Source organism: Drosophila willistoni, chromosome 3R, assembly GCF_018902025.1.
Source record: "Drosophila willistoni isolate 14030-0811.24 chromosome 3R, UCI_dwil_1.1, whole genome shotgun sequence".
Taxonomy (NCBI): Eukaryota; Metazoa; Arthropoda; class Insecta; order Diptera; family Drosophilidae; genus Drosophila; species Drosophila willistoni.
Genome location: NC_061086.1, coordinates 1,779,295 through 1,805,803, shown reverse-complemented (window position 1 = coordinate 1,805,803; position 26,509 = coordinate 1,779,295). Strand labels below are relative to the sequence as shown.

The 26,509-nt window shown below is 38.6% G+C and overlaps 2 protein-coding genes and 1 long non-coding RNA gene across 6 annotated transcripts in view; 2 read left to right on the top strand and 1 right to left on the bottom strand.

The window, feature by feature from the left end:
* LOC6651562 (transcription factor SOX-6) overlaps nucleotides 1–12,309 on the top strand; it is a 45,091-nt gene extending 32,782 nt beyond the window's left edge. Inside the window, exons 1-3 of one of the 2 annotated variants that reach the window (XM_002072591.4) lie at nucleotides 7,960–8,426; nucleotides 9,999–10,955; nucleotides 11,241–12,309. In XM_002072591.4, coding sequence (XP_002072627.2) covers nucleotides 8,400–8,426; nucleotides 9,999–10,955; nucleotides 11,241–12,104 — 1,848 coding nt within the window. In that variant the 5' untranslated portion in view covers nucleotides 7,960–8,399 and the 3' untranslated portion in view covers nucleotides 12,105–12,309. Of the gene's footprint in view, nucleotides 1–7,959; nucleotides 8,427–9,998; nucleotides 10,956–11,240 lie in introns of those variants that run through there. The other variant, XM_023180152.2, reaches the window with a different exon arrangement.
* Nucleotides 12,310–16,338: 4,029 nt separating this feature from the next.
* LOC124462134 lies at nucleotides 16,339–18,311 on the bottom strand. Its single transcript, XR_006955412.1, has 3 exons — nucleotides 18,285–18,311; nucleotides 17,029–17,119; nucleotides 16,339–16,974 (listed from the first exon to the last, which is right to left on the bottom strand). It is a non-coding gene; the product is annotated as an uncharacterized LOC124462134 (long non-coding RNA).
* A 396-nt stretch (nucleotides 18,312–18,707) lies between these two features.
* LOC6651498 (mediator of RNA polymerase II transcription subunit 26) lies at nucleotides 18,708–26,482 on the top strand. 3 transcript variants are annotated; one of them, XM_023180825.2, is made up of 6 exons: nucleotides 18,708–18,836; nucleotides 19,231–19,432; nucleotides 19,510–20,314; nucleotides 20,707–21,429; nucleotides 21,497–21,586; nucleotides 23,072–26,482. In XM_023180825.2, the coding sequence occupies exons 2-6, from the start codon at nucleotides 19,367–19,369 to the stop codon at nucleotides 26,311–26,313; spliced, it is 4,926 nt and encodes a 1,641-aa protein (XP_023036593.1). In that variant the 5' UTR covers nucleotides 18,708–18,836; nucleotides 19,231–19,366; the 3' UTR covers nucleotides 26,314–26,482. The 3 variants fall into 3 exon arrangements, with proteins under 3 accessions (XP_023036593.1, XP_002072626.2, XP_023036592.1); XM_002072590.4 differs by having other exon boundaries at nucleotides 20,704–21,429; XM_023180824.2 differs by having other exon boundaries at nucleotides 18,708–18,922; nucleotides 20,704–21,429.
* Nucleotides 26,483–26,509: the final 27 nt, after the last annotated feature.

Here is a 26,509-nt window from a genome sequence, read left to right as displayed (position 1 = left end):
AATCCTTTATTTATATCATATTTATTTTCTCTCTATATACATACATATATAGGTTATAAGTCGGTATATGAGTCGAGATCTCGGCAACTATACAAGTTTGAGATACCAAACTATATAAAAAAAAAACAATTTGAAAAACTTTTACAAAAATAAGAGTTTCTGGGTTAACCGTAGGGTTAGTTCCTAGTAGGAAGTAGTTCCTTATTAGAAAACCCCCCTTAGTTCCTTGTTAGGATCATAAATGATACTTCTTAATTTAATTAACAAAAGTTGATATATACTCAGTTTTTAGTTGACTTTTTATTATGTTTTAGTTATTGCCTTCACAATCAGTACACAAATTGTAGCGTCCGTGATGATTGGGACCACAAGCCTTCTGGCAAGAACAGCAGAAGTTCCCATACTTATTTCCGTTGCATTGTAGGGACAAAATTAGCATCAATCACTTATTTTCGGGTTGGTCATAATAGGCTCCATTGCTGATCGTTTTTGGCTTCATGATGGCAGTTGATTTGGAGTATTCTTGACGAAAACAATAGCATTTTCTGCGTAAGGCCTCTTTTCTCGTCGAAGAAAAAGCGATTTGACCAGCTTATATGCCACGTTTTCCAGATGCAGACTTTTTGTTGATATATGTACATAAATGATAAATGCGCTAATACCGGATATGCCTAGCAAACCTTTATGAAAATAGGTCATTCAGCACAAGAAAATAGGTCATTTGCAGGAGAATATACCAATCATTTGGTCACAAGTGTCAACACCTTCTTGTTTTATTGTTGTATCATGATTATGATCAGTTTTTTATTATCTTCAAGACTGACGTGTCACTTTCCCATGCCTATTGATTTGAATTGATAGATTCCTATAACTCAGTTGTTTGGAGGTCGGTTCTGTACGCTAATAAACTTTCCCATCTTTGGAGACCAAGTCTGGATTATCTTCACATTCGTGCTCGACTTATCACTCTTCCAAGTCTAAATTGAAGACAACAATGAGCTCCCAACCAGAACCTATTTCTTAAATTTTATTAAAATCGTAAGGTCCAAGTTCATTCAAACATAAAGTCTTCACTGTGGACTTATTTTTTCGCAACAGTTTTACATCTTAATTCCATGAGTCTACTAAGCGAAATTAATGATTACCTGCTTTCGCACACAAAAAAAAACGAATTATTTATAGACTTGTTATCATGTTAAAAAAACATCAAAGTTTTTTATGTGAACATTTATCATAGGACATGTGTCTTTCGTAACGTATCTGATTGGATTTTCATGTGGGGTCAAATTCGACCCTAACAAGGAACATGTAACTTTTCATTTTTACCCGTTCAAGAAAACCAGATATCCAAAATACGTTTACGAAAAGATCGAAAAACAAGATATCTCGAACTAAAACAAAATTTATTTGAATCAAGCCATTAATAAAAAAATATTTAAAAAATATCAAAGAAGCTAACTTCGGCTGTCCTGGGCCATAATATTTTTACATGTTCAAAACTCTTTTTCTGTATAATCAATTCATTAATGCATAGACAAAACCTTCCAAATATCATTTCCATTTCTTTATCTTCTTCTTCTTCCCCATGCTGCATGCCACGATTGACACGCATACACATACAGTTTACGTAGCGTTGCGTCCGTGCGTGTATGCGTGTGCTCAGCTGCTCTGTGGATTACAAGCAACGACGTAGTAGATCCGATTTATATTGACTGTAACTTGTGTTATAGTTATCCGATCTGGTTGAAATTTCGGGATCTGATGTTTTATATTCATAACTATCATATTAGTTAATTTCATGGGGATACTCCAATTTTTATGAAAATGTTTCTTCTAGAGCTATATGATATAGGCGTCCGATCCTGACAATTTTCATACTTTATCTGCTCCGGGCTATAAGTAGCTCAAATATCAAGTTTCATCTCGATAGCTCTTAAGATGATTTGATTTGACAATTTGATTTGACATCTGACCAATTTTATAATACCCTCTGCAAGGGTATAAAAAAGGAAGAAAAAAAAGGGTCAAAAATGATACTGTAAGGAAGTAGGGTTAAAGTAAACCTTTTGTTCTGGAAACATTAAAAGGGTATACTGTTTTTAAACCAATAAACTAAAAATATGTAATAATAAGTATTTATATTTAACTTTAAAAATAACTTGTCACTCAGATCAAAAATATATGTACATTTATACCTATTCTTTTCACACAAGTAATTAGATTGACTCATTTTTGAATACGTTAAGATAATCATTGAGCGGAAATCCTTCTTTTGTTAATACTAAAATAAATTGTTTTAACTTGTTTCGATTCGATTAATTCATAATATGTGATCTCAGACAGCAAAAATTAAAAATGCAGTTGGCAAAAATAGGTATATACAATAGCTTTCAGAAGCGCTAATAAAAACTACTATATTATTTAACTGCCACGATGGACCGAAAAATAAATTTCGTTGGAACAACTTTTTTGCCTCTAACGCGATTATCATCAGACTAGATAATTAAGACATGGTCCTAAACTAAATCGTATATGTATCTGTTTTTTCGCACAAATTGGACTTTTTGATGCAATATATTTCCGCTTTGAGGCATAAGAGCGTAACCAAAAAAACTTGCAAGGGTATAGAAACTTCGTCACGTCGGAAGTATGGATAGCTATCTAACTGCCTTTTCGGCTCGTTGAACGTTGGACAATTCCTTGACTTTATAACACAACTAGGAACACGAATCCTTGAGCGTCAAAAACCGGCCGAATTTATAGTACCGCCTATATACATAAATTAAAGCTGCTCTTAAAAATGTTGTCTTCTTTTCTAACAAAAGCCGCCCAAAATTTGGGCCATTTTAAAAAACCAATAATATTTATACCCTTGCAACGCCTAGAAGGAAGCTTCTCCGACTATATAAAGTAAATATAGCCCATGTGTCCGTCCGTCTGCATCAACGCAAACCTTTAATGCTACTGAGAAAAGCTGAAATTTTTCGTGTAGGCTTGTATGTACTGCACAGGTTGTACATCTCGGATTCTGCCTGATCGGTTAGCTTCCATACAAATGGCAAAGTCACGAACACTGACTTTTCTCAATAATTTCGTTACTTTCTGAGCTATTGTCATTAAAATTAATATGTGTTTGTTTCGTACACCTACAAATGCCTGTTCCAAATTTGATCGAAGTCGGATGACTATATAATAGCTCCCATGAAACGATCGGTCGAAAACAGTGACTTTTATCACTTTATTACTTTTTACGCGATTTTAAAAAAAAATTAACATTTGTCAGTTTTGTAAACCTATAAATAACTCTGCTTGACAAAAAAACTTGCAACCACGAGGCCGAAGTTAACACCAGCCCTCTAGTTTTCTATAATATTAAAAATTTGTAAATACCGATATTTTCTATCAGAGATATTACTGCTATGTTAGATCCGAAAAGTTAACAAACAAAACATACAAGTTTTATTGCTTTAGCTTTCTACTCGAAGGCGTGATGTTAATACCCATAGACGGACATGGCCATATAGCCTCTGCTTCTCACGCTGATAAAGAATTTATATAGTTTGTGGCATCGGAAACGACTTCTTCACTGCCTTGCAAACATCTGACTAAAATTATAATGTATAGGTGTACAAGGGTATAAAAACAAATTGAAAAAGAGAATTGTATGACGTATAGCCAACGTACAATCTAACTAAGCTAGTGTTCAATTTCAAAGCGTCGCGTAATGCTATTCCTTATGACAGGTCGTCAATTACAAAGTAGGTGACAGGCTTAATACTCGATTTATCAAGTCATACCTCCATACACACATACTCGTTCGAATTTCATAGAACTTAATTTAAGTCTTTAACTTTGATGATTGAAAAACACGGATCATCGTTATCCGATCACAATGATATTCTATGTATTTTTGAAAGACCGGCAAGGGGCTTTGCAATTCCAAATAAATATGAAGTAAGTCGTCTCCCCGACTAAGTTTTACCATGGACCAACTGAAAAAAGAAAACGGCCAACTCCGGCCTTATGGCCCACCTTGTAAAAATCCTTTATACTTATATTTTTCCGATTTTAATCAAATTTACATCAGTTTTTTTGAACTAATTTTTATACCATACACTCATAGAGTGAAATGGTATATTAAAGTCGCCAAAATGTATGTAACAGGCAGAAGGAATCTTTTCCTACCCCATAAAGTATATATATTCTTGATCGCGCAATTTAAAAAAGGCGTTTATCGCAAAAACTATTCTAGATAGAGACACCATAATTGGTATGTATATTTGCTTAGTAAGTGCACACATTTTGTAATTTGAAAAACTCGATTAACTCCCGTAATTTTCTACCTTGTGCAATCAAATTTGGCGCACTTCAATTTGATACTAATTTCCAGCATTCTGGTGGGGGCGCAGCGTGCTCCTATGCTTGAGTGAGCGAGATACTAAGATATGCTTGTAAAAAGCATGTGAAAATGCATTTGTTTAATAAATTTGAAATATTTGCTTTGTTGGTGTATTCATTTTTTTTGTGTATAATAAACAATTTGATTAGTATTTTAAGTAAGTATTGTTGTCTAATAATCCTATCGCAAGGATATTATCGTGGTCATGTAGTCTGTTTATATATTTCTCCGCATATAATTTTCTTTTATCTTTGCCAAATGCAATTTTGAGATCTTTTGGGTGTCATAATTGGTCATGCGCCTGATATGGTGTAGTCGTATTTCGTAGCAAAATTTCAATATTAAATGTTCCCCGTAGCTGCACTCCATAGGACTATACTGCTTTTAGTACAGCCGTATTTTGTTCTCAAGACTTGATTATAAGCGTGGTCCTAGTAACAAATACATTTTCCTGGTCTTTGCCCTGAGCTGCGTTTGTTTTGCTTGTATGTGCTGATTCCAAGTGAGTCGCCGGTTCAGATGTACTCCCAGGTATGGCGAAACCATTTAGTGTTACTTCTGGACAATTCCTGACCTTTCGGCGTTCACCATTAGTGTCCATTTTTTTACTCACACCTCAATCGACCAAGTTCTTCTTCAAGTTGGCTGGTTGCGACGTTACGGTCTGTGCTTCTTGAAATGACTGCGGTATCGACATCTTATGTTGCTATCTCGACATTCTTAGTCATTGGTAAGTCGGGTGTGAAAACTGTTAACAACACTGAGCCGAAGACATTCCTACATATGATAATGAAGTAAGGTGCTGCAGCCAATTGCTGATCTTGTACAGTAGTCCTGCCTGACACACTTTGTCGAAAGCCTGCTTGACATCTAAGAACACTCCTGTGCCATATTTTTCCCATTTAAATCAATTCACAACTGCTTATTGATCCGATAGCATTGCTCTAAGGTTCCGTTTCTTCTTCTAAACCCAAACTGGTGTTCGGATATGATGCTAAGATTGTCCAGCAGGATTCTTCGTTGGAATACTTTGGAGAACTGCACCAGCAATCTAATAGAACGGTTTGAAGATGTGTTGGCTTCCGGCTTGTTGGGTTTAAATGAGTAGACTTTCCCTTAAAAGGTGTATCGACATATTCTGAAATAGGATTACTCTTCTAGCAAGATGAATAAATCTGATAAAGTTTTTATACCATACACCCATAGGGTGAAATGGTATATTAAAGTCGCCAAAATGTATGTAACAGGCAGAAGGAAGCATCTCCGACCACACAAAGTATATATATTCTTGATCAGGATCAACAAGCGAGTCGATCTAGCCATGTCCGTCTGTCCGTCCGTCCGTCTGTATGAACACCTAGATCTCGGAGACTATAAGAGCTAGAGCCACCAAATTTGGTATGCAGTCACGTGTAGTATGTACAGTTATCCAGTTTGTTTCAAATTTTTGCCACGCCCCCTTCCGCCCCCGGAATTTACAAAAAACTGATTTTCTTAAAAACTATGTAAGCTACCGACATTAAATTTGGTATGTAATCTAGCTTAATAGACGCGCAGACATTGACTTTATTTAAAAATTTTGCCACGCCCATTTTCGCCCCCGAAAATTAAACAAAACTGATTCTCTCGAAAACTAACAAAGCTAAAGTCACCAAATTTAGTATGTATATTGGCTTAGTATGCGCGCAGAATACATATATTTTAATATGTTGCCACGCCCACTTCCGCCTCCATAGTTTAGAAAAAACCGATTGGCTCTTTCAATTTTTTTACCATTGCGATCAAATTTGGCAGACTAATAAATCTTATCTATTTCTATCAAACTACCAAATTTGAGGAAACAGGCAAAATATGCGTATGAACGTATTTTGCTACGCGATCCATAAGGGCAGAATTGGCCGTTGGCTAGTGGCGGCGCTAGAGTGCTCGTGTGTTTGTAGAGTGAGCAAGATAGCATATGGTATGAGGCATGTTAAAACAATTTAATAGACATACATTTGGTTTTCGAAATTTCATATATATTTGTTTCACCTGGTGTATGGTATACCCAAGTCGGCGAGACGACTTACTTCATTAATCTTTCATTCAATGCAGAATGGTCTGTTTGCGCCTACTTCAAGAAGAAGAAGGATTTCAGGTCATATCTAGAAGGCTCTTTAGATGGATAGAGTTGTGATGCGATTTTGAAACTTGGAAGATTTCAGCTAAAAATTATAGATAAAAGCGACATATTCCTTTTGATATTAAATCTTTTCAACACTGCTATCCTTTTGTCGAATGTAAGTTGATCGAATCAAAGTCCAGTCACCAAAAACTATTGTATCCAAAAATGTTAGATACTTTCGTATACAGTTAATAATGGTTACATCTTTTATTGCAAAATGAGCAGAAATTTCCAAGTATAATTATGTATGTACATACATACATATATGCATGTGTATATATACATACATCTGAAATGCGTGTATTCTTTTGCCTTTCTAACCTTTGACTGAGTATGTACCAATTGCATATGTATATGTAGTATTATATTTCGATTTTCGTTGTCTATAATCACAGAGTTGAATCCTTTTGGCCATATTCCTTGCTGACTCGGTATGTATGTATGTACATACATAGTATGTACGTGTATGTATATGTTCACATATGAAATGTATTGTATGTGTATCTACCAAGAACCAAGTGGTATATAATACATATATACACATACGAAGGTACATTGTACATATGTATAAGTAAGTAAATACGTGCACATGACACATAAGAGGATGGGAGGACAGACGAAGATGACGATACCCGTCCGCCAACCGAAACGCAATGGGGCACACAATGGCAAATAATTGACGAAACAATTGGCTGAAACAAGGCAGCCTGCATTAACATTAACCACCGCTAGAGCATAAGAGGGAGGAGCCACGACTTGAGATTCAGCCCTCGTTCTCGTATTGTATTGCACAATATTTGTCTGTCTGTCTCTTTGTTTGTCCGCCCATCGATTTTTGAGCTGAAACAGAAAGGTTTTTGTTTTTAAGCGTTTATATACTCGGCCAAAAGCTTCTTCTCGTAGTACGTACGCCCCCCACCGCGAGTGCCCGAAAAGAGAAAGAGAAGGGGAGCTTTGTGCCAGTGGCAGCGTGCGAGAGAGAGAGAGAGACAGCGAAAGAAAGAGAACGATAGCGAGAACGAGAAAGACAATAACCGTAATTCGTGCAACAATGTGTGTATCTGTGTGTGTGTGTGTAAGTGCTTGGAACGAACAATTGAATGCACGCCCACATCCACTTCACAACCAACCGCTCAGTTCCATCTCGTTGTGCTGATTTCATGACCTCGATGCTTGTAACGGAGAGGGATGGAGAGCAAAGAATATGAGCGGGCCGAGAGTGGAAGTGAGAGTGGGTGGATAGCAGAGAGAGAGAGAGAGTTCAGAGAGGGAGAGAGCGTTCGTATTTAAGAGAACGTAAGAACGACGCGGGGGCCCCCATCTGTTGTTCTCTTCTTGCAATGCGCAGCACTCGTCTCTAATGGCCCCAGCATCAGCATCATACGGCTTAGCATTAGTATTAGTGTTTCGCGATGTCTCGACTCGAACAGGAGCAGAAGCTGTGAGCGCGGAAACGGCTGGCAGAAGCAGAAACAGTAGCGGTAACAAAACGCCAGAAACGGACAACGAGTAGGAGGGAAGCACCTTGAGATCGGGGGTTGGGGCTTGGGGTTCTGGCGTTTGGGGTTCCGGACCATCTCTCATTGCGATTTGCTATTGTGTTGAGCAAGACAAAAGCTCCAACAGCACAGCAACACAAATAGTAGAAGGTACTGCATGGCTTGGCCAATCACGCGCAGAGCAGCCCAGTGCCAAACCCAGTCCAAGTGACACGAGGAGTGGAAATTCGGTAACGGCTTCGGTCTCGGTGTCGGTGTCGGCTTCTCATTCAGAGTTAGGGCCACGTCCTGGCCAGTGTTCCTACTCCTGACTGGATTCGCATTGACGGAATTTGTGATGGCACGGTTGCTAACGATGCTGGAGGTGAGAGCTAATTCGCGAAAAGACATTTAAGCAAGTGATAGTGATTATATATACATACGCATAGACAATATATCAACCGGAAAAAATCGCAACTTCAATTGTCTGTCAATTGACGTTAACAAAGGCAAAACATGTGAACATTTGAAAAAAAAAAAACGCCGTTTTCTGATTAAAAAAAACCAAACAAACTAAAAAAAAGCCCAAAGATATATTGAACAACTTTTGTACAAAAAATGTTCTAAAACGTGATTTAAAACTTTTAAAAATATACGCCTTTCATCTCTTCTTGCCATTTCAATTATATGAACTGGTCTCGTCGTGTATATAGTATAAAAAATATTCGTTTTTAGCGATAACTTGGAACTTAATACGAACATATAATTTTTTATTTTCGTATTCAATACGTTGTATATCTTGTATTGGCATAGCAATGCATCATCAATTCAATTGGTTTTAAACTGCTAAAGGAAAACATAAAATTTATAACTACCAAAAATTTATTCAAGAAATTTGAAAATTGATAATAGTGTTGTGAGTAAAGTAAAGAGTAGTGACTAATTTGAAAAACTATCTGGAATTGATTCAAACTAATTGGTGAATTTAAGCAGACACTACACAAGCACTTTTGCTACTCTATCGGCTAACTACTTCCTTTTAGTTCTTCAGTGGTAAAACATTTATATCATGGACTGACGTTTATTGAATAGAAATATAGAAATAGTGTATAAGTAAAGGGCGTGTTTTCGTCCCCATAAAGGATATCTATTCTTGATCAGAAGTCATCTCGATATACCCATGTCCGTCTCTGAGAATCAACTTCACGCCCCCGATTTAACGGTCACTTGGATGAATCTTGGTAATTAAGCTTTTGATTGACTAATTGAGAGACAGTATGACAATTGTTCGAGTCGGCCGCACACAAAAACGATAGATGGAAATAGCCTTGATAAGAAATACTGAGAAATACTAATGGAATAAAAACGAAAAAAAGGTCTTATATTATTAGAATGGAATAAAAACGAAAAAAGTTCTTATATTATTAGAGTGGGTGCCGTTTTAAAATCGTTGATTTTTTCAAAAAATGAAGTCTCTTTGATGGATAGTTTCCTTAATATCAATAAAAAGAAAAAGTACTACGTTTTATTCCAGTAGCTTTCTAATCTAAAAATATCGACTCGGTTTCTCACTATAATTAAGAATATTTATACTTTATAAGGTCGAAAACGCCTCCTTCTCTGCGTTACATAATACCCTCCATTAAAGTACATATACAAAAATATTAGAGAAACGGAATAGAGGTTTTAAAATGCCCTGCTCTGCCAAGATATATTAACTTCAGCGCTGCCAAACCGTGATTCTTCGATATTACGATAGTTTAAAATTTTAAATAACTTGATGTCCATATCATATAAAGCATTTGGTGAGGCTAATTACGTTTGGCGATATTGATAGAGATGATCAAAATCTGTTAGCAACTTTAGCCAATTATTATTATTTGCGATATTAGTTTTTGTAGATTTCAGAATTGTCGTAACAATTAATAAGGAATTTCCTATTATTAACTCATTGCAGACGCAGTTTGAGAGTATGACTGACATTGAGGCTAGCATTCAGCAGCAGCAACTGCACAATGTCCAGCGATTGCAGCAGGAGAGCTGCCTGCAGGAGCTGCACCAGCAGCTTAGTGCTCAGTTTTCGGCGAATCGTTTCCCAGGACCACAGCATCATCATCACCAGCAGCAGCACCAAACCAGCTCTGGAAACTTGGTACCATTCCTCCCAGCCTTCCTGCGCCCACCAGTGCCCAGTGCACAGCAACTGATGCACCTGATTCCCGGCCATGTTGGCCACCAGTCACAGCACACCGGACATAGTCATGGTCACAGACCTATGTGGCCGACTGCGGTAGCTGCCGCCCATATCCAGGCTCTGGCTGCTGCGGTAGCGGCAACCAATAACAATAACAGCTGCAATAACAACAACAATCTGATGTCGTCATCGTTGTCGCCCATGGTCAACAAGCAATTGAGTGGAGATACTGCTCCTCCATTAGACACTGTAGCGGGATCGGGACCGGGTGTCGGAGCAGGCAGTGGGATATGTGGTGTGGCAGGTGGTGGTGGCGATGCAAGGTCAGAGTCTCCTGTCTACGGCCACGCGTACTGCCACAATACACCGCCCGATTCGCCTCACGGTCCCAGGACGGGGAGTGCGGCAGCAGCCCAGGTTCAGGGCCAGTTCGGCAATGCCGAATCGGAGGGATCTATGTTTGTACCTTCCTCGCCGACGGACCAGCACCATAGCATAGCTAGTCAGTCGGATCCCCACGATACGGAAATGGATGCCCCGCTTAATCTTACCAAGCCGAAGAACTCACCCGGATCGTCTCCGATTAGCTCCTCCGGACCGAGAGAACGCCTGACTCCCGCAGTTGTCGCTAGTCCCCCATTAAATTGGCAGCCAACGTCTGCAGTGGCCCAACACCAGCATCAATTTGTCGAGATGGAGGCAACATTGTTGAAGACTCGTGTAAGTCCAAATTGCAAATCATTTTCCTTTGCCCCCTTTTCAAATCCAGATCTGCCCACTGGGCCAATTCACTATAGATATAAAGATAAAGTTACAGAGCAATTAGAGTGATGGCAGCAATAAATTAATTTGGTATTGCCACAGGGTATGTCAAGATCTGTATTTTCGAGTGATTATGTATTCTTGTTAATGAGCTCTTATCCCAATGGCCTAGGCTCTTAGTTTATTGTCTTAATTGTACGATTGAATTTGCTTTAATTCTTCATCTATGATGTATATTCACAGGGCCGAATATGGAACTCAGCTGGTGGTCAAGGGGCGACGACAAACAACGATTCCTGCCCCACCCTGTCCACGACCAGCCTTGGTGTGGGTGGAACACGGGCAGCTCGCATAAGTCGGGACTCTATTAACAGCTGTGGCACCAGCTCCGAGCGATCGGCAGCCGCTTTGGATCCTGAATGCCACACCCAAGTTCAGCCAGCTCCGCCGTCAACACAACCCCAGAGGCATGGCAATGGCCACAGTCATGGTCATGGACATGGTCATGGTCACAGCAAGCCACACATCAAGCGGCCGATGAACGCGTTCATGGTGTGGGCGAAGGACGAACGCCGAAAGATACTGAAGGCCTGCCCCGATATGCACAATTCAAACATATCGAAAATCTTGGGTGCCCGCTGGAAGGCAATGTCGAATGCGGATAAGCAACCCTACTACGAGGAGCAATCTCGACTCTCGAAACTTCACATGGAACAGCATCCGGACTATCGCTATAGGCCACGCCCCAAACGCACCTGCATCGTAGATGGAAAAAAGATGCGCATCTCGGAGTACAAAGTACTGATGCGCAATCGGCGAGCTGAAATGAGGCAGCTTTGGTGTCGGGCCGGCGGTAATGGGGGTGGTCCCGGTTCTGTGTCAGCCGATTGTCCTCCGGGTCAAGATGGTTCCACAGTGCAGGCGGTTGTGGCCGCTGCTGCAGCCGCCTATCATTTGCAGGATATGGGCCAGGGCCAGGACGGTGCCGCCTGTTCGGGATCTTCTGTGGGTGGCGGCAACTTTTATTATCCTCCAGAGAGCTTATCGCCATCGGGCTTTTCATCGGAGGACATGGAAATGTCATCGCAGCGTGACATCGATGACTGAAGAATCTGTCATAGATAACGTGCCATAGCAATCATCCCAGTCCCGATTCGGTTCCCGATCCTGTCAAGGACAAGGAAGCCTAGCATGTGGACAGCAATGCAACGCTCATCGGCTTTGTAAATAGAACAAGTTAAAATAATATCTGTGTATAGTCCCATAAGTTTCAGTTTCAAGTGCCATTACATACACACATACATACATACAAGCATAATCATTTACAAATTATATACAAAACACACACACACGAACACTACACATACACATTTAGTTTCCACAAAGAAAACAAAAAACAAAAAAATAATTGCAATTTTGTGCCATTCATGCCATAGCGTTAGCCATAGAAATAGCAAATATCCCAATTTACTCGTAGGTAGTTAGTAACTTCGTACATCATATGCACATACCGACACTTGTATGCATAGTCGAACTGTACTCATACTCATATTCGAATTAGAGAAAAGCACACACTAAGTTTTAGTCCAATAAGCTAGATTGGATGGGTTGGTTACTGGGGGCGGGGAGTGGGTGGGGTGGGGGACAGGTGATAGCTGATTGGTTATTGAAGGCGATTGGGGTTGTCGGGCACTTTGATCCATCTTGCCGATATTGTCCAAAATTTATCAGTCTTTTGTATAATTTTTGAAGTGTATCCAAAAGGATAACAAAAAGTGTTTTTATATTTGTTGACTTTGAATTTATTTGAATGTACTTAATTATATTTAGAGAATTACCAATCACAGTGATGTATCGGCATTTATTTAGCCATTATTTGTTCAAAATCTGACAATCACAAATACTGTTTTTGAGTCCTGATTTTGGAGCAGAAAACCCCAAACAGCCCGATTTCATCTTTACTGTAGATCCTTTTTCCTCTTTCCTTCTGAAAGTCGACAACCCCAAGATCCTCAGCAGAAGAGAACAAATACTCTACCCCAGAAATTAAAGTTGAACACAAGCAAAATCTCGGCCACGGTTGTTTTACATATATACACACAAACACACATATTTTATACCCTCATTCGCGGTCACATATGTACGTACATTATTAATGGCAATGGGCAATGGGTTTGTTGGACAGCTCCCCCAGCTTTCTTTCAATGGATAGGTTGGTTAATAGGCAAAGAGGCGAATGTTCTTGTAGGTGTAGGTCTAAAAAATATATACATATGAACGTATATACAAGCAAACCATACACATGCATAGAATTAGATTTTACGTAAACGTAAAGTGCAATAAGTTTTTACATTTCAGTTTTGATATGTACCCGAAATGTACATTCGTGGATAATAAAAACAAATAAAACTACACAAACCATCGAGACTTTTCGGAAAGTTTGGAAAATTCTTTCAATTGCATAACTAAACAGATTAAATATATTAAATATTGAAAAACAAAAATATGTATCTATTGATATATGTACATAGATGCAGTCTGCTTATTTCTGTCAAAAAATATATTAAGGAAAAGCATACTGATACGGGCAAATTCTTTTCTGGGCAGATTTCCGAACTAACTTTCCTCGTTTTTGTATTACTGACTAGATTTTACCAATCAGTAATATGGCATGCAATTTATGGTAAGTTTCTATGATCATCCGATATTGAAAAAATATTGAAAGGTGTGAAGCAAAGGAATAATTAATTTAATGACAGTTACTAAAAAAATAATAAGATTTTGATTAAAGTCGCTGTTTTCGAAGAACTTGATTATAATCCGTTTTGAAAGGATATGATAATAAAACTTAATAATAATTAGTATCTGGCTAAAAAGCTCTAAAACAAGTACGGCCACCGGAGCATGCATAAATATTACAGCGCAAGTCGTAAGTAGTTCTAGTTCTACATGCTTGTTTTGTTCCTTGACATGGACCCTTATGGCCCATGATTCTATAAATCAGGTATAATGAAATACTGGGGAGTAAAAAGCAATATATATTAGACACATACAGGCCCGGACTGGGACCCTAAGGGCCCACCGGGCACAAGTTGAAGGGCCCCCTATATTATATGCTTCTTTGGGTTTTACATCAAGTATGATCGTTTATGTGAATAAAACAAAAACGACTTCTTACAAATAAACAAACATTTTTATTTGCCTATTTTTTTTTAACAATGCGCTTCTACGTAAGGCGTAATTTTACTAGATTTTAACACTCATCAAACAGTCAGCTTTTCAAGTAAATTGCTCCGTAAGAATAACGCGTTAATAATTCGTTCATCTTCAATTTGATTCAAGTTTTTTTTTCAACTGCCATAAGCAAGAAAGTTTCTAAATGCTTTTGCGTCAAACAGCTTCTCAATCTGTTTTTGACATATTTTAACTTGGAAAATGATCTTTCAATGCAAGAAACAGCACGAAACAGCTACGATTTGAGGAAAATTTTTCGGGTCGAGGCATGAGAAATCTGCTGCTAGTTTTCCATGTTCCGTAAACCGCGATTTGATTGCACAAATGGTTCTATCAATAATCACATTGTGAACTTCTACCATAAATTTTTATTGAGGTTCATCGACATGTTTATCACGGTTTTTCTCACCCGGTAACATCGATTTGTTATGGTACAAAAATGATTCTTAGTGGGAACCTCGTACGAAGGGCCCTAGTGACTAAAAACTGCTACTCTACTACATGAAATTTTATCGAAAGGGGCCCCCTACCTTGAGGGCCCACCGGGCATTTGCCCGGTTGCCCGGTGGGCCAGTCCGGGCCTGGACACATACCATTTTTATCGGATCGTTCTATACCCATGTATAAAGATTGATTTATCGTAAACCAAAAAGGTCGCAATACAACTACACCAACGATTTTAGGGAAAGTTTTAAAATATTAAAAATTATCTTTGGTGATTCGTAATTTGTTTAGGCGCAGAACGTGAATATTTAAACTATGTTACTTCCTGATCATCATCTCTGTTTAAAAAGAAAACATTAAATGTAAGTTATTTTTAATAGCTTACATGAAAAGATCAATTTATTAGGCAATCAAAACCGAAAATTAATAAAAGAAATTGAATTAACTTTGAAAGTATTTGACAAATGTACTTGAAAATATCTCATATGGTAGTTTTTAATATATTTAAAAAAAAAAATTCAGAAAATGCAAAATAGAAAACCAATCTCCTGCCTGATTAACAAAAAACAGTTTATCGGCCTTAATTTTAATACGACGCAAAATGCTTAGTGTTCAACATAATATTTCTACTGCCAATAGACAAAGGGACAAAAGGACACAGGACAAAGGCACAGTCTCGTGTAGTTCATACATTGGCTGGGTGTCCGCAAGGTTCGTGTCTTTCCCCGTTATTATACATACAATATTTATACATCTGATTTTCCTGCGCTAAGGACTGCTTCAATTTTTGCGGACAACACTTCAATACATACTTTGTTCTGGAATCCTCGATAATGAAATCTCAGAATCACTCCAGTAGCTTTTGTCGCTCTCGTTGAATACTTTTATAAATGGAAAATCCTCGCAAATGCTGACAAAACTCGAGAAATCTTTTTTACGAAGAAACGGAAAACAAATTACATTTCATCATCAAATTGTATTAAGTGGACATCAAATTGAATAATAATGTTACGTATTTACGTCGTATTAGATTAAAAGCTGAACTTTGCAGACCACATTCATCATTTAACTAAAAAAAAAACAATTTGCTAATTCGTGTCTTATATCCATTCATAAACTGGAACTCTTGACTCAGTTTCCAAAATAAAATGTATCTATTTAGATCAATTTTCGAGTTCATTATTTTAAGGGGCACCGGTTCCACAAGATTCAAATATTACCAAATAAAATGCTTAAAATGGTGTTAAACAAACCATGGCATTACTCCACTTCGGACTTACACATATATGTGAATATTCGGTCTACCCTCATATGCATAACATTTAATACTCTCAACTGAGTCATTAGTCTAGTTTAAGTTTTAGTTTTTAAGTAAGATTATAGTTTATGGGGTTTTTGTATAGTATAGTATATCATAGTATGTTTCCTTAAAATAAATTTCATTATGTATTATTTGTATTAATTGCTTAAGCAGAAAGGGTCAATGCCAGTACTCTTACTTATTGTTTCATGTTAATCATCCACACTTGTAAAATATTAAAATTTATCTGAAATAAAGCGTTCCTTATAATAATAAAAGCAAAAATAATTCGATCGATGATTAACATAAATATTATCTCCATAAATTCTTTTTGCCCTAACCTGTAAAATATAGTTATGTTGATAGTTTTACATTTTTATCCTTTACTAAATGATAATATTGATTAATAACAATAATAAATATTTATATTATAGGATTAAGAGTATTTACATTAGTTTAGACGAACTACACCTAGACCTAGCTTTGCGTTGGGGATACGTTCCAAAAAAACACGACGCAAACTGAAACGACGCAAAGTGAATTAAGATTTTCTATAGGCAACCATGGAAAGATCAAAGATAGGTTCCCGGGCTATGAAAAAACTGATAGATACATATGTCTGTCCATTGTTCCTTCGATCAAAACCAGGATTCCAACTCCCGAAGCCGCCATGCATGCCCCAACCAGGACACTTCCACCGCCATGCTTCATAATTAAAAATTAACATTTTAATAAACATTTCATATGTTTAACATAATGAGATCCTTCATGGACATAGTAAATCAAAACAAATTTGAATAAAATTAAAATTAAGGATCAGTCTTCTGCCAAGATCCGAGAATTGTGAAAAAGGAGCATGTCCACATGCTTAGCTTTTAAGGCAGCTCTTCGTTCCGTTATAATTTGTCCACCTTTGCTGAACATTCGCTCCTACTCTGTCGATGAAGCAGGAATGCAAAAATATTTCGTAGTAAGGTCTTTTATACTACTTTCGTTATGCTGTAAATACAGTAACATTAAACATTTTTGAAAATTTTTTGTTAAGCTACATACCTGTCATTATTTGAGGGGATCAACATCGCCCAAGGTGTGATGTTTCCCAATATATTGGTGTAAATCAATTATTGCATCGGAGCGCTTGGTCCTAGGAAAATTTTCTATGTTGATTTTTACAAATTCATAAAGAGGATGTCGTGTTGGTTTTGGTTGATCAATTGGTGTTGGTGGCTCTGAGGTGGGAGCTGAAGACTTGCTCAGATGAATAAGTTCTTCAATTAAAAGTTTTCAGCACTTTTGGCATTGAATTGCAAACGGAAACCTTGTTTTTTAAACCTTGGATCAAGCAATGTAGAAATGTTAGTTACTGTGCGATCTTCGTACTTGTACAACCTTTTGATTACGCAATCAATTAAAAATTCATTGACTTTAAGGCCAACTTCGGTAAGAAGATTTTTTTGTGCTATTTTCCAAGTTGTTTAAGAGGCCAGAATAGAATCGAATATAGAATTCGATGACACTTCTTTGGAAGCAATGTCAAAGGGAGAAAGTATTTGTGACAAGTCTTTTAATATGTTGATTTCGTCAGCTGTGAGAGGCTGTGGCGCTTTCGACAAACTTAGAAGTGTTTAAATTTCTTGTAAGCAATCGTGCTACTTTTAAAAAACGCGACAATGGACTTGCATTTTTTAAGTACTTCTTTTGTGGAATCCAGCTTAAGGCAATCTGGCACAACCAATTTGATAATTTGATTTGTTGATAAAACAGATTCATTTGCCAGGGACGTCCACATATGAGTTGTGATGGCACAGTGATTTATTTTGCTGAGCAAATTTTTTAATTTAGGTTTCTGCTCATCAAATAAATTTGTCATCATGACATTAGAGAGGGTAATCCGCGACGGTAGTTTGTATCGTGGGTCGAATAGTTTGATAAAGTCGCGAAACTTAGGATCCTCAACTATAGAAAAAGGTTGCATGCCTTGAGCTACAAATTTTATGAGTCCTAAATCAAGCTCTTGTTTGCGCTTTGACGTAGATTCATATATTGTGTTTAAATATGTATCTATTTTACCAGAAGTGATTGGCACATCGTTAACACGCTGACCGGGATGCGCACGCTTCAGGTGGTCAAATAAATTTGAGGTATTTCCGCTCGTCTTATACATTTTGCCGCAAGAGCGACACTTTGCCGACATACCGTTGTTAATTTTTTCGAAATGGCCCCACACCGATGATCTTCCGACTCGCTGCCTTTTTTCAAGAGAAATTTGTCCATCCTTCCGCCACCAACACCAACGAAAATTTACCTACAAATAAACACTTATTTTAATATTTGCGCCAAAACAAGTAATGCGCAATGTATGGTAATGCCACTATCGATAGTGAACAATAACCATCGATAGCGACGCAAAAATATGAAAATTCGATATATCGATAGCGTTCGCCTCATCGGTTGGAAGTTCCATTCGCCGTAAATAATTGGCCATTCGCCGCAAAACTTTGAATATTCGCCATTCGGTCGAATATGTTCGCGCGTTTTATTCACAGACATTAGCACTTCCGGCTGAGCCTTAGGACTGCGTTATAGCTATCGATAATCTTACTCGATTCTCGATGCTTGTCGAATTTTTTGGCATCGAAAGTCGTTTCGATGCTTGTCGATAACTTTGCTCTACTTTCGATGCTTGTCGATGCTGCGCGTATCGATAAAATATTCCTGCATCCCTGCTGCTGCTGCTGGTGAAGAAAAATTATTAAAAAAATTAATTTTTAATTTCGGAACAAATTGCCGTACGCAACAAGTGTGCCTGGGCCTCAGCACGTCGCCAAGATTGATGATTTAATCAAACAAATAAATTCAGAGTAAGGCAAGACGCTTGTGTTTGCATGCGTGTGCGTGTATGCCCCTGCCCTCCCCCTCTTCGTTCATCATCCTGTGACTTGTCAGTGTGCGTGTATTTTAAAGATTTTCAAGTACATACAGATATATGTAGTTTTGTATATGTGATGCTATATGTTGCTAAATATTAGTATTTCATAAATTGGATATGAAAGGCTTCTAGGACGGATAGAGGCCTTCCATGCCACTACGTTTTTGGCCTCACCACGTAGTAGTAGCACATACGACCATACATGCATACATTGGATATGTGCATATGCACATGTATAGTATATACTATATACATATATAAGAGTGTGTGTGTGTGTGTGTGCGTATATAAACTATATCGCTTCCATATCCAATTTCTATTAACAGCTCCCATGCTAGTTTGTGGGCAAGTAGAGACGGAGAAGGAGACAGAGCCATCGAATTTGGAATAGTTCTGTGCCAAATCGGGGTCGGTATCAGGATCAGGCTTGGTTTATTTTATCCTCCTGTGTGGCTGGCATAAATGAACCAAAACCAAATCCAACAATTGACCTCCCACCTATCGCAGGCACTTGATCAGAATTACGATGTAAGTTAAATTAAAATCGATATCGAGAGCTAACGTCTCTCAAATCAGGCAACTCTATTTTGGATATTAATTCACAGGTTGTCAATTTGGAGGCAGTGCTCTCTGTCATTTGTGCACTTGAGGGCACTACAATCACCAAGGAGCAGTTGGAGGCCACCAGATTAGCAAAGTATATAAATCACTTGCGCCGTAGAACGAAGAACGAACAGCTTGCACGCCGCGCGAAATCTCTTCTCAAGCGATGGCGTGAGATGGTGGGAATCCAGCAAACTGCAACAGATTCCCAGCCTGCTCCATCTCAGCCGTTGACTGCTGGCGAATCCGCTGTTGTTGTCGTGCCTTCGCAGCAGTCGTCATCACCGTTGGCGCCACCTCAGCTGCCCATTAACTTGCAGAAAAATTTTGTCGACGTCTCCTTGGAACAGCAGCAACCGCTAGCTCTCCCAACTGTAACTGTCCCTTCATCACACCACACCAACTTTTCCAACCTGATTAATAATATAGCCAGCAAAAGCGACGAAAGCAAACCATTTAAGTTTCAAAGGGAGAGCGGTCCCATTATCGATCATTCTTCGAATTCTGTTTCAAACTCAACTGCTGCTGATAGATTCACAGATGCCGCTATAGTTATTGACATTGTGTCTGACTCCAATGACAATGATGGCGTCGTCGGAGGTGGCCTATCGGTGCCTGCCAATGTTCCGGCGCGAAATAAAAAACTCAAAAAGGATAAGAGACGCCGAGAGCGGGAGAGTCAGAGGCCAAAGGCGACTTTGCTAAATCGTAATGAGGTGATGGGACAGCAATCTAGATATGCAACCAAAATCAACTGCGCCCCCTACAAAGATGGCAAAGCTCAGGCGGTGATTCCGACAGATGCTGGTAAGTATTTCCTAACTTTTACTTGTTCTCTGTTCCATTTGGTTAATTTCTTAAACATTCGGAATTCACATTTTGTTTGAAGAAAATTGAAAACTTGTAGATGGAGGGAACGTGACTAAACTGAAATCAATTAATCGATTAGTCTATGATAAAGAATTTAGTTTACGTTGCTCTTGAACCCAATTTGTATTATTTTTTTGCCATATAAATGAACTAAGTGAAAACTATTTAATTATATGTTTAGTGTTAGAATGGAATTGTAGGAAACAGTTATTGCATATAGGTAAACGAAGGCGAATCGTATTAAAATCATAATGTATTAATTAAATATGATCAAAATTAGTGTTGGTTAAATATTCCATAAACTGTGTTTAATTGTCTTCTTTCAGCAGAAATATTATCGCTGTCGAATAGTTCGATGAGCTCTATTTTATCTGGAGATGTTACTGTGGGAAATTCTCATAGTAAAAGCATGCCCCCGCGACCCAACAACACTTCAGAGCTAACATTTGCTGGCCGGTTTAAGTCTGTCAGTCAACCGGAGAGCGCAGTACTGAATGGACACCAGTTTCGAGGAACGGAGCATCTGGCGCCGATAACATTTGACGATTCTATTACTAATGACTCCAACATTTCCTTCAGTCGACTCTCCCCAACGCCAACGCCATCTCTATTTCCCTTTGAGGAACGACGAAAGGCACTTGAGGAAGCTGGGAAGCAACAGATTGAAATTTCTGTTCTAGTACCTCCCTCAACAACTACGTCGTCATTAGGGAACGAACAGAGCAACAGAAGCAACGATTTTATTGAGGGAGGAGCCGCCAGCAGGGGCATTCTGCCTCAAATTCCAAAGAAGCGTGGGCGGAAAAAGGGTTCAAAGGGCGTGGATTCGCTAATAGCGAAGGAATCGTCAAGCCTATCGCAACAAATATTTTTTGGTTCTGGCGTCAAAAAAGTTAAAACTACAAAGGAACTTTTCAACGAGCTACAGAGCAGAAAACTTAGCAATGTCGTTCAGTCAGTAAATAATCTGTCCAATGCTTCCTCTGATAGAGATCGAGAGGAAGCATTATCATCGCGCTCTCTACAACCAAGACCAACATCCTCCTGCTCAGGTGCGTTTCTTAAGCTATCCATGATTATCCATGACTTAATATACTTTTATTTGGCCGATTTTTATAGAAGCGTCCATGCACTCGCCTCAAATTTTAGATACTTACTCCTCTAACATCACCTTAATGGATGCGGATAAGTTTTCAAATCAAAACGAAGGTAAGTACTGTTATTCAACGACGTCGTTGCGAAAAGATGTACATACAAAAGAAAAAACAAGTCTTGCAAAGTAGTCCTAGCAACTACGATTTTAGTGGGAAATGTTTCTCATTTCTTGGGAATTTTATCAGATGCCGATAAAAAAGAGATCAACTGATTAGAATTGATTAATTCGTTTTTTAAAATCATATCACTCGTACTATTTGCTTATTATTTATTTATTTTGTAATCAAAAATATTTGTTAGTACTGCCATTTTGCGAAGTAATTTTAAATTATTTTCCAAATAATTATCTCTCCTTTAAACAATTTTCGTATTTTGTTGAAAATCCGTCCTTCTGTTTGTCTGTTAAGCCTAATATAAGCTCAGTCAAGTTTTAAATTAATTCACCAACTCGAACAAAACTATATTTTTCACTACTTTTTAGATCGATTGATTTGACTAAAACAATTTTACAGCCAAAATTTACAGCCTAAATTTGTATGTAAGCTTCACTCGAGAGGACCACTAGGAACAGCATAGGAACGATCTGTTTTTTTTTTATGGATAATTAGCAAAAATTTTAACCAATTTAATGAACATCGAATGGTGGTGGTGTGGAAAGGAAGGAAAGGAATTTAGGAAGGGATTTCGGGCATTTTGGAGGGACAATCCTTGTTGGATATCGAGCTTGACAAGTTTTATATGTAAAACCTCGGTTTGCTCAGAACCGCTACTGGTTTAGGGTTCTATTATTCCAACCGTCTTTTGGCAGAAATTCCGCTATCAACCTGGCTCTGCTTTTATACCGTTGGGAAAAATATATATTAGAATTGGACAGAAGTGTGCAACGCATAGAAGGAAGCATCTCCGATTAAATTATATAGATGTGTATGATTGATTAGCACGACAAGACGAGTTTATTTGGCTTTGTCTGTCCGTTTATCTGACTCATAGCGATATTCTACTTAAATGTTTAAATTTAAAATTTAAATTTTAAATTCAGTCCGTAAATTTTGTATTCAGTCCGATCAGATTACTATATCAAATGGCTGCCATAGATCCGGCAGTGACGAACTGTACCTTCAAAGTTATTTCTCAATAAGTTGTTTTCTAAATTATTGTCAGAAAAATTAATATTTGTCAGTTTAACGACTGTCTCAAAAACTGTATAGGGCGGACTACATTATACAGATCTTTTCTATAAAGATCGATGGAAAAATAATGGCAGCCAAACAATTTTTTCCCCCTCTAATGTGATTATCACCAAACTAGGTAATTCACTTACGCATACAATAATCTTTGGATCCGGAAATGCTTATCAAAATCGAATAACTATATTTGAAAGCTGTTTTGATAGCTTTTAGGTTTTATATTAATCACAGCTGCTCGATAAATACTATAATGCAGAGAGGTTCAACCAAGTTACCATTTTAAATAATTGTAATTTAGTAAAGCTAGCCAACCTATATAATTCTAACTGATCAATTAACAATTTATTTTCAGATATCGGAAATACTGATAGCGATACAATTACATCGGAGCCATCTCGCGATAGCCAAAAATCACGGGGAAACAAAGCAACATCGTCGTTGGAGAGCAATAGTAACTCCCTTCAAACCCCTTCAGCTACAACTGGGTTTCCCAACCAAACTCATAATGACGTGACCACACAATTGATGCATGTGGTTCACAGTTTAGGCAGTCCGCCAAGCGTTGGGGATACTGAGAAAATGTATCAGAGCCAGATAGTGCCATGCACCTGCATCGTAGTGGAAGAAGAGGTGGACCCCTCTGCAGAGCAAACAATATCTGCTGACCGATTGGATAGCGAAAAGGTCACTCCAACGGGGCCGGACAGCAATGTATTGCCACGAGATGACGAAGCGCAAGGGGATTCCATACAGAAACTGGAGCGAAATGTTGCCGACGATAAGACGGTTTTACCTGCTCCACAGAAACCGATAAAGTCTATTTTCGACTTGGATTTTGATGAAGATGACGATCCCCTACAATCTATAATAAGGGATCTTCGACCTCCTACTGTCGACTTGGAAGCAGCTAATGGAGATGTTAAGTCTATGATGACAACATCGGCAAATGTAATCACAGCAACCAGTGGCATCACTGATGGGGCTCCTGTCCACACAGACGGAATGGATTTAGATCAAGACGCCGCTGAAGCGACACTTGTACCTCTGCCTATCTTCACCGTTCATGAGGACCCCGATTGTATGGCAAAAGAGCGATTCCTTGTCCAGACCAACAAAGTCACCAATTTTCATATAAACGCTTTGCACAATTATTGCGTTCCAAACATCAACGGCAATTGGGATGGTGTTGAAACGGCATCGGAATCCATAAGCAGTCTGGAACTGTATGCGGTAACCGATGGCGCTGATGTTGTCCCGAAATATGGTTCACTGACTTGTGAGCGAATTCCAAAAGACCTCAGTGGCCTGAAGTTCGCACGAAGCATTAGTAGGATAAAAACTTTTAAATCCTATTTACCTCCTTTTCTGGGTGTGGCCAAGTGCTTACCAACGTGTCGAAGGGCTAACCGTCAGCGACGACGTTTCAAGGAATCAAAGATGCAGCCAAAGTCCCCTGAGATCTCATGCAAACTGGAGGAATCCGAATCGGAATTGCCTTTTCTACAATTGAAAAACGAAAATGTTTCGATAATAAGTAAGAGTAGCCCAAGCCCCCTACAAGTTGATGTGAATGTCGGTGATAATATTGAAGTCGTTACTAATTTTGATGAAGGCTCTATTGATGATGAAATCCATAACAATTCATCGTTTCGAGGTCCCTCGGAAAACGAAAATAGCTACAACCTGTTGAAATTGGCTAATGACGACGACTTGCCTTTGGAAGTGGGAGCTAATGGCGAAATGGAGTTTCGCGAGAATAGTCGCTGTAGCAGTAGCTGCAGTAATTCCAGTTTGATCAAAACTCAGCAAACAATCAATGCGAAATTAAGGAGCCAGCAGATAACTGACCAATATGTGATAGAACGAAATCGAAAAAAGCGCAGAAAAACTAGGGAGAAAGAGCAAAAGCCGCGCATCAAGAGGATAAAGATCGCCATTAATGGAAAAGTGACCAGTCAAAGGCAAATCTCCAACATTAGTAGTAGTAACAACAGCAGCGACAACGAGGACAAAGAGAGGGGCAGCGATACTCTCAGCTTAAGCGACGATATCAATGCCAGCCAAACACATAGCCCGGCCTCTAACGAAGATGAACATGATGACTCTTTTCAAAGCGGGACCACAACTTTCGATAGCATTGTCGCGGACGAAGATGTTGACGGTGACGGGGACGCAGATGGTGATGGTGATGGTGTTTTGGAAAACGATTATGAGAATAGTGATGATGAAGAATATGCCATCGTACAAAGACCTGTAGCTTGTGGAACCAGTAGCAATCACATCGTACTGACCATTAAAAAGACACCAAGTAAAATAAACTCTCCAAACTCAATATCCGCAGTCTCTCCAATAACCGGATCGGAGATTGTTCCAGGATCTGCAAAGAAGTCCTACTTTATCAATATGATAGACCCAAATACAAAGCCCGCTGTGCAATCGAGCTCAAAGGAGAACGAAGCAATTGTAGAAGCTGAACCTCAGCTATCTTTAGAAAATGCAAAACCCGAGAACATCATTGATAACCGATCATTGTTATCTTCACAGACTTATTGTATTGGTAGTTATCGCAGGCGATTGCATCGTCTTCGTCGACGTCGCTTACGTATTGAGAAATCCGCTAAACTTCGGAATACAATAGATATAGAGCTCAATCATTTGTTCATTTCCAATGCCGAAAGAAGCGCCCCATTGTCAGAGACAAGGCTGCATCGAAAACTATTTTACAATGATGAATTATGCAGACAAAACAATCTAGGTGAAAAGGAGCGAATTTTAGATTACAGTAGTAGTAGTAGTTCGAGTGATAATAGCGATATCCCGAGCGACAGTGACGAGGAGGACAATAGTAGTTCAACCAACGAAGCAGATAATATTCAAGTTGCTAAGCATAAAACAAATATAATTAATATTGAGACTGATATAAAAGCCTCGGCATCCAAAGATGCAGCTAAACAAGAAGATGAAGAACCTTGCGAATCGTCAAGCGATAATGACAACGGTGATGATGATGATTTTGTCAAGGAAGATTTTGCTAATTTGGACACTAATATCGAGATCGATACAGTCAATAATTTGCCATTGCACAATAATGGCTTGTTGCCATCTTTCAATTCGATTTGTGCTGAGAATCCCCCGCGGTCAATGCTACCTTCAGCTGCTCTAACTGATGAACCGGAAACGAATCCCAAACCCCAAATCGCATCGCTGAAATCCCTACAAAATGAGAATTGTGATGATGTTAATAACCTATATTATAACAATAATAATTTAGACGTAATTAAAAATAGCCTAGTACCTAGCCCCATCCTTAATGATAGCATTCGTGAGAGCGTCACTAGTAATATATCATCCATAATCTTGGCCAGCGACAACAAAAGCAGTATCCAAACCAATTCGCCCGGTATCACGGAATTAATACGGCCTGACTGCCAAACTGGTATTCGAGCAGTTGCCGCTTCGGACAAACTGACGTCCGCGAAGGAGGATTCAAGAAGTTCTCAAGTTCACCAGTTTAAGGAGTGGCACCAAGTTCTACAGCTGCCGTCGTACAATGACGAACCATTGATAGTTCTGCCCTATGTTGTGCTTGAATGAATTCTGTGTGCACGTGATATAGCATGGCCTAATACATAAACCTGTTGGATGGAATAAGATTGGGGCAATTTAATACTATATATTTTTGAATAATTCAATACACATTTATAAGTTGGAATGAATAGTAAGTGAGTTGTATATGAACTGTAAATAAATTAGTTATACACTATTTCGAACTGCATTTTTAATCGACCAG

Excerpts from the sequence above, each read along its gene's own strand:
- LOC6651498 (XM_002072590.4), top strand. The coding sequence starts at position 19,367 with ATGAACCAAAACCAAATCCAACAATTGACCTCCCACCTATCGCAGGCA. Across the intron at positions 19,433-19,509 it reads CACTTGATCAGAATTACGAT|GTTGTCAATTTGGAGGCAGT; the intron begins GTAAGTTAAATT and ends ATTAATTCACAG. Across the intron at positions 21,430-21,496 it reads ACCAACATCCTCCTGCTCAG|AAGCGTCCATGCACTCGCCT; the intron begins GTGCGTTTCTTA and ends CGATTTTTATAG.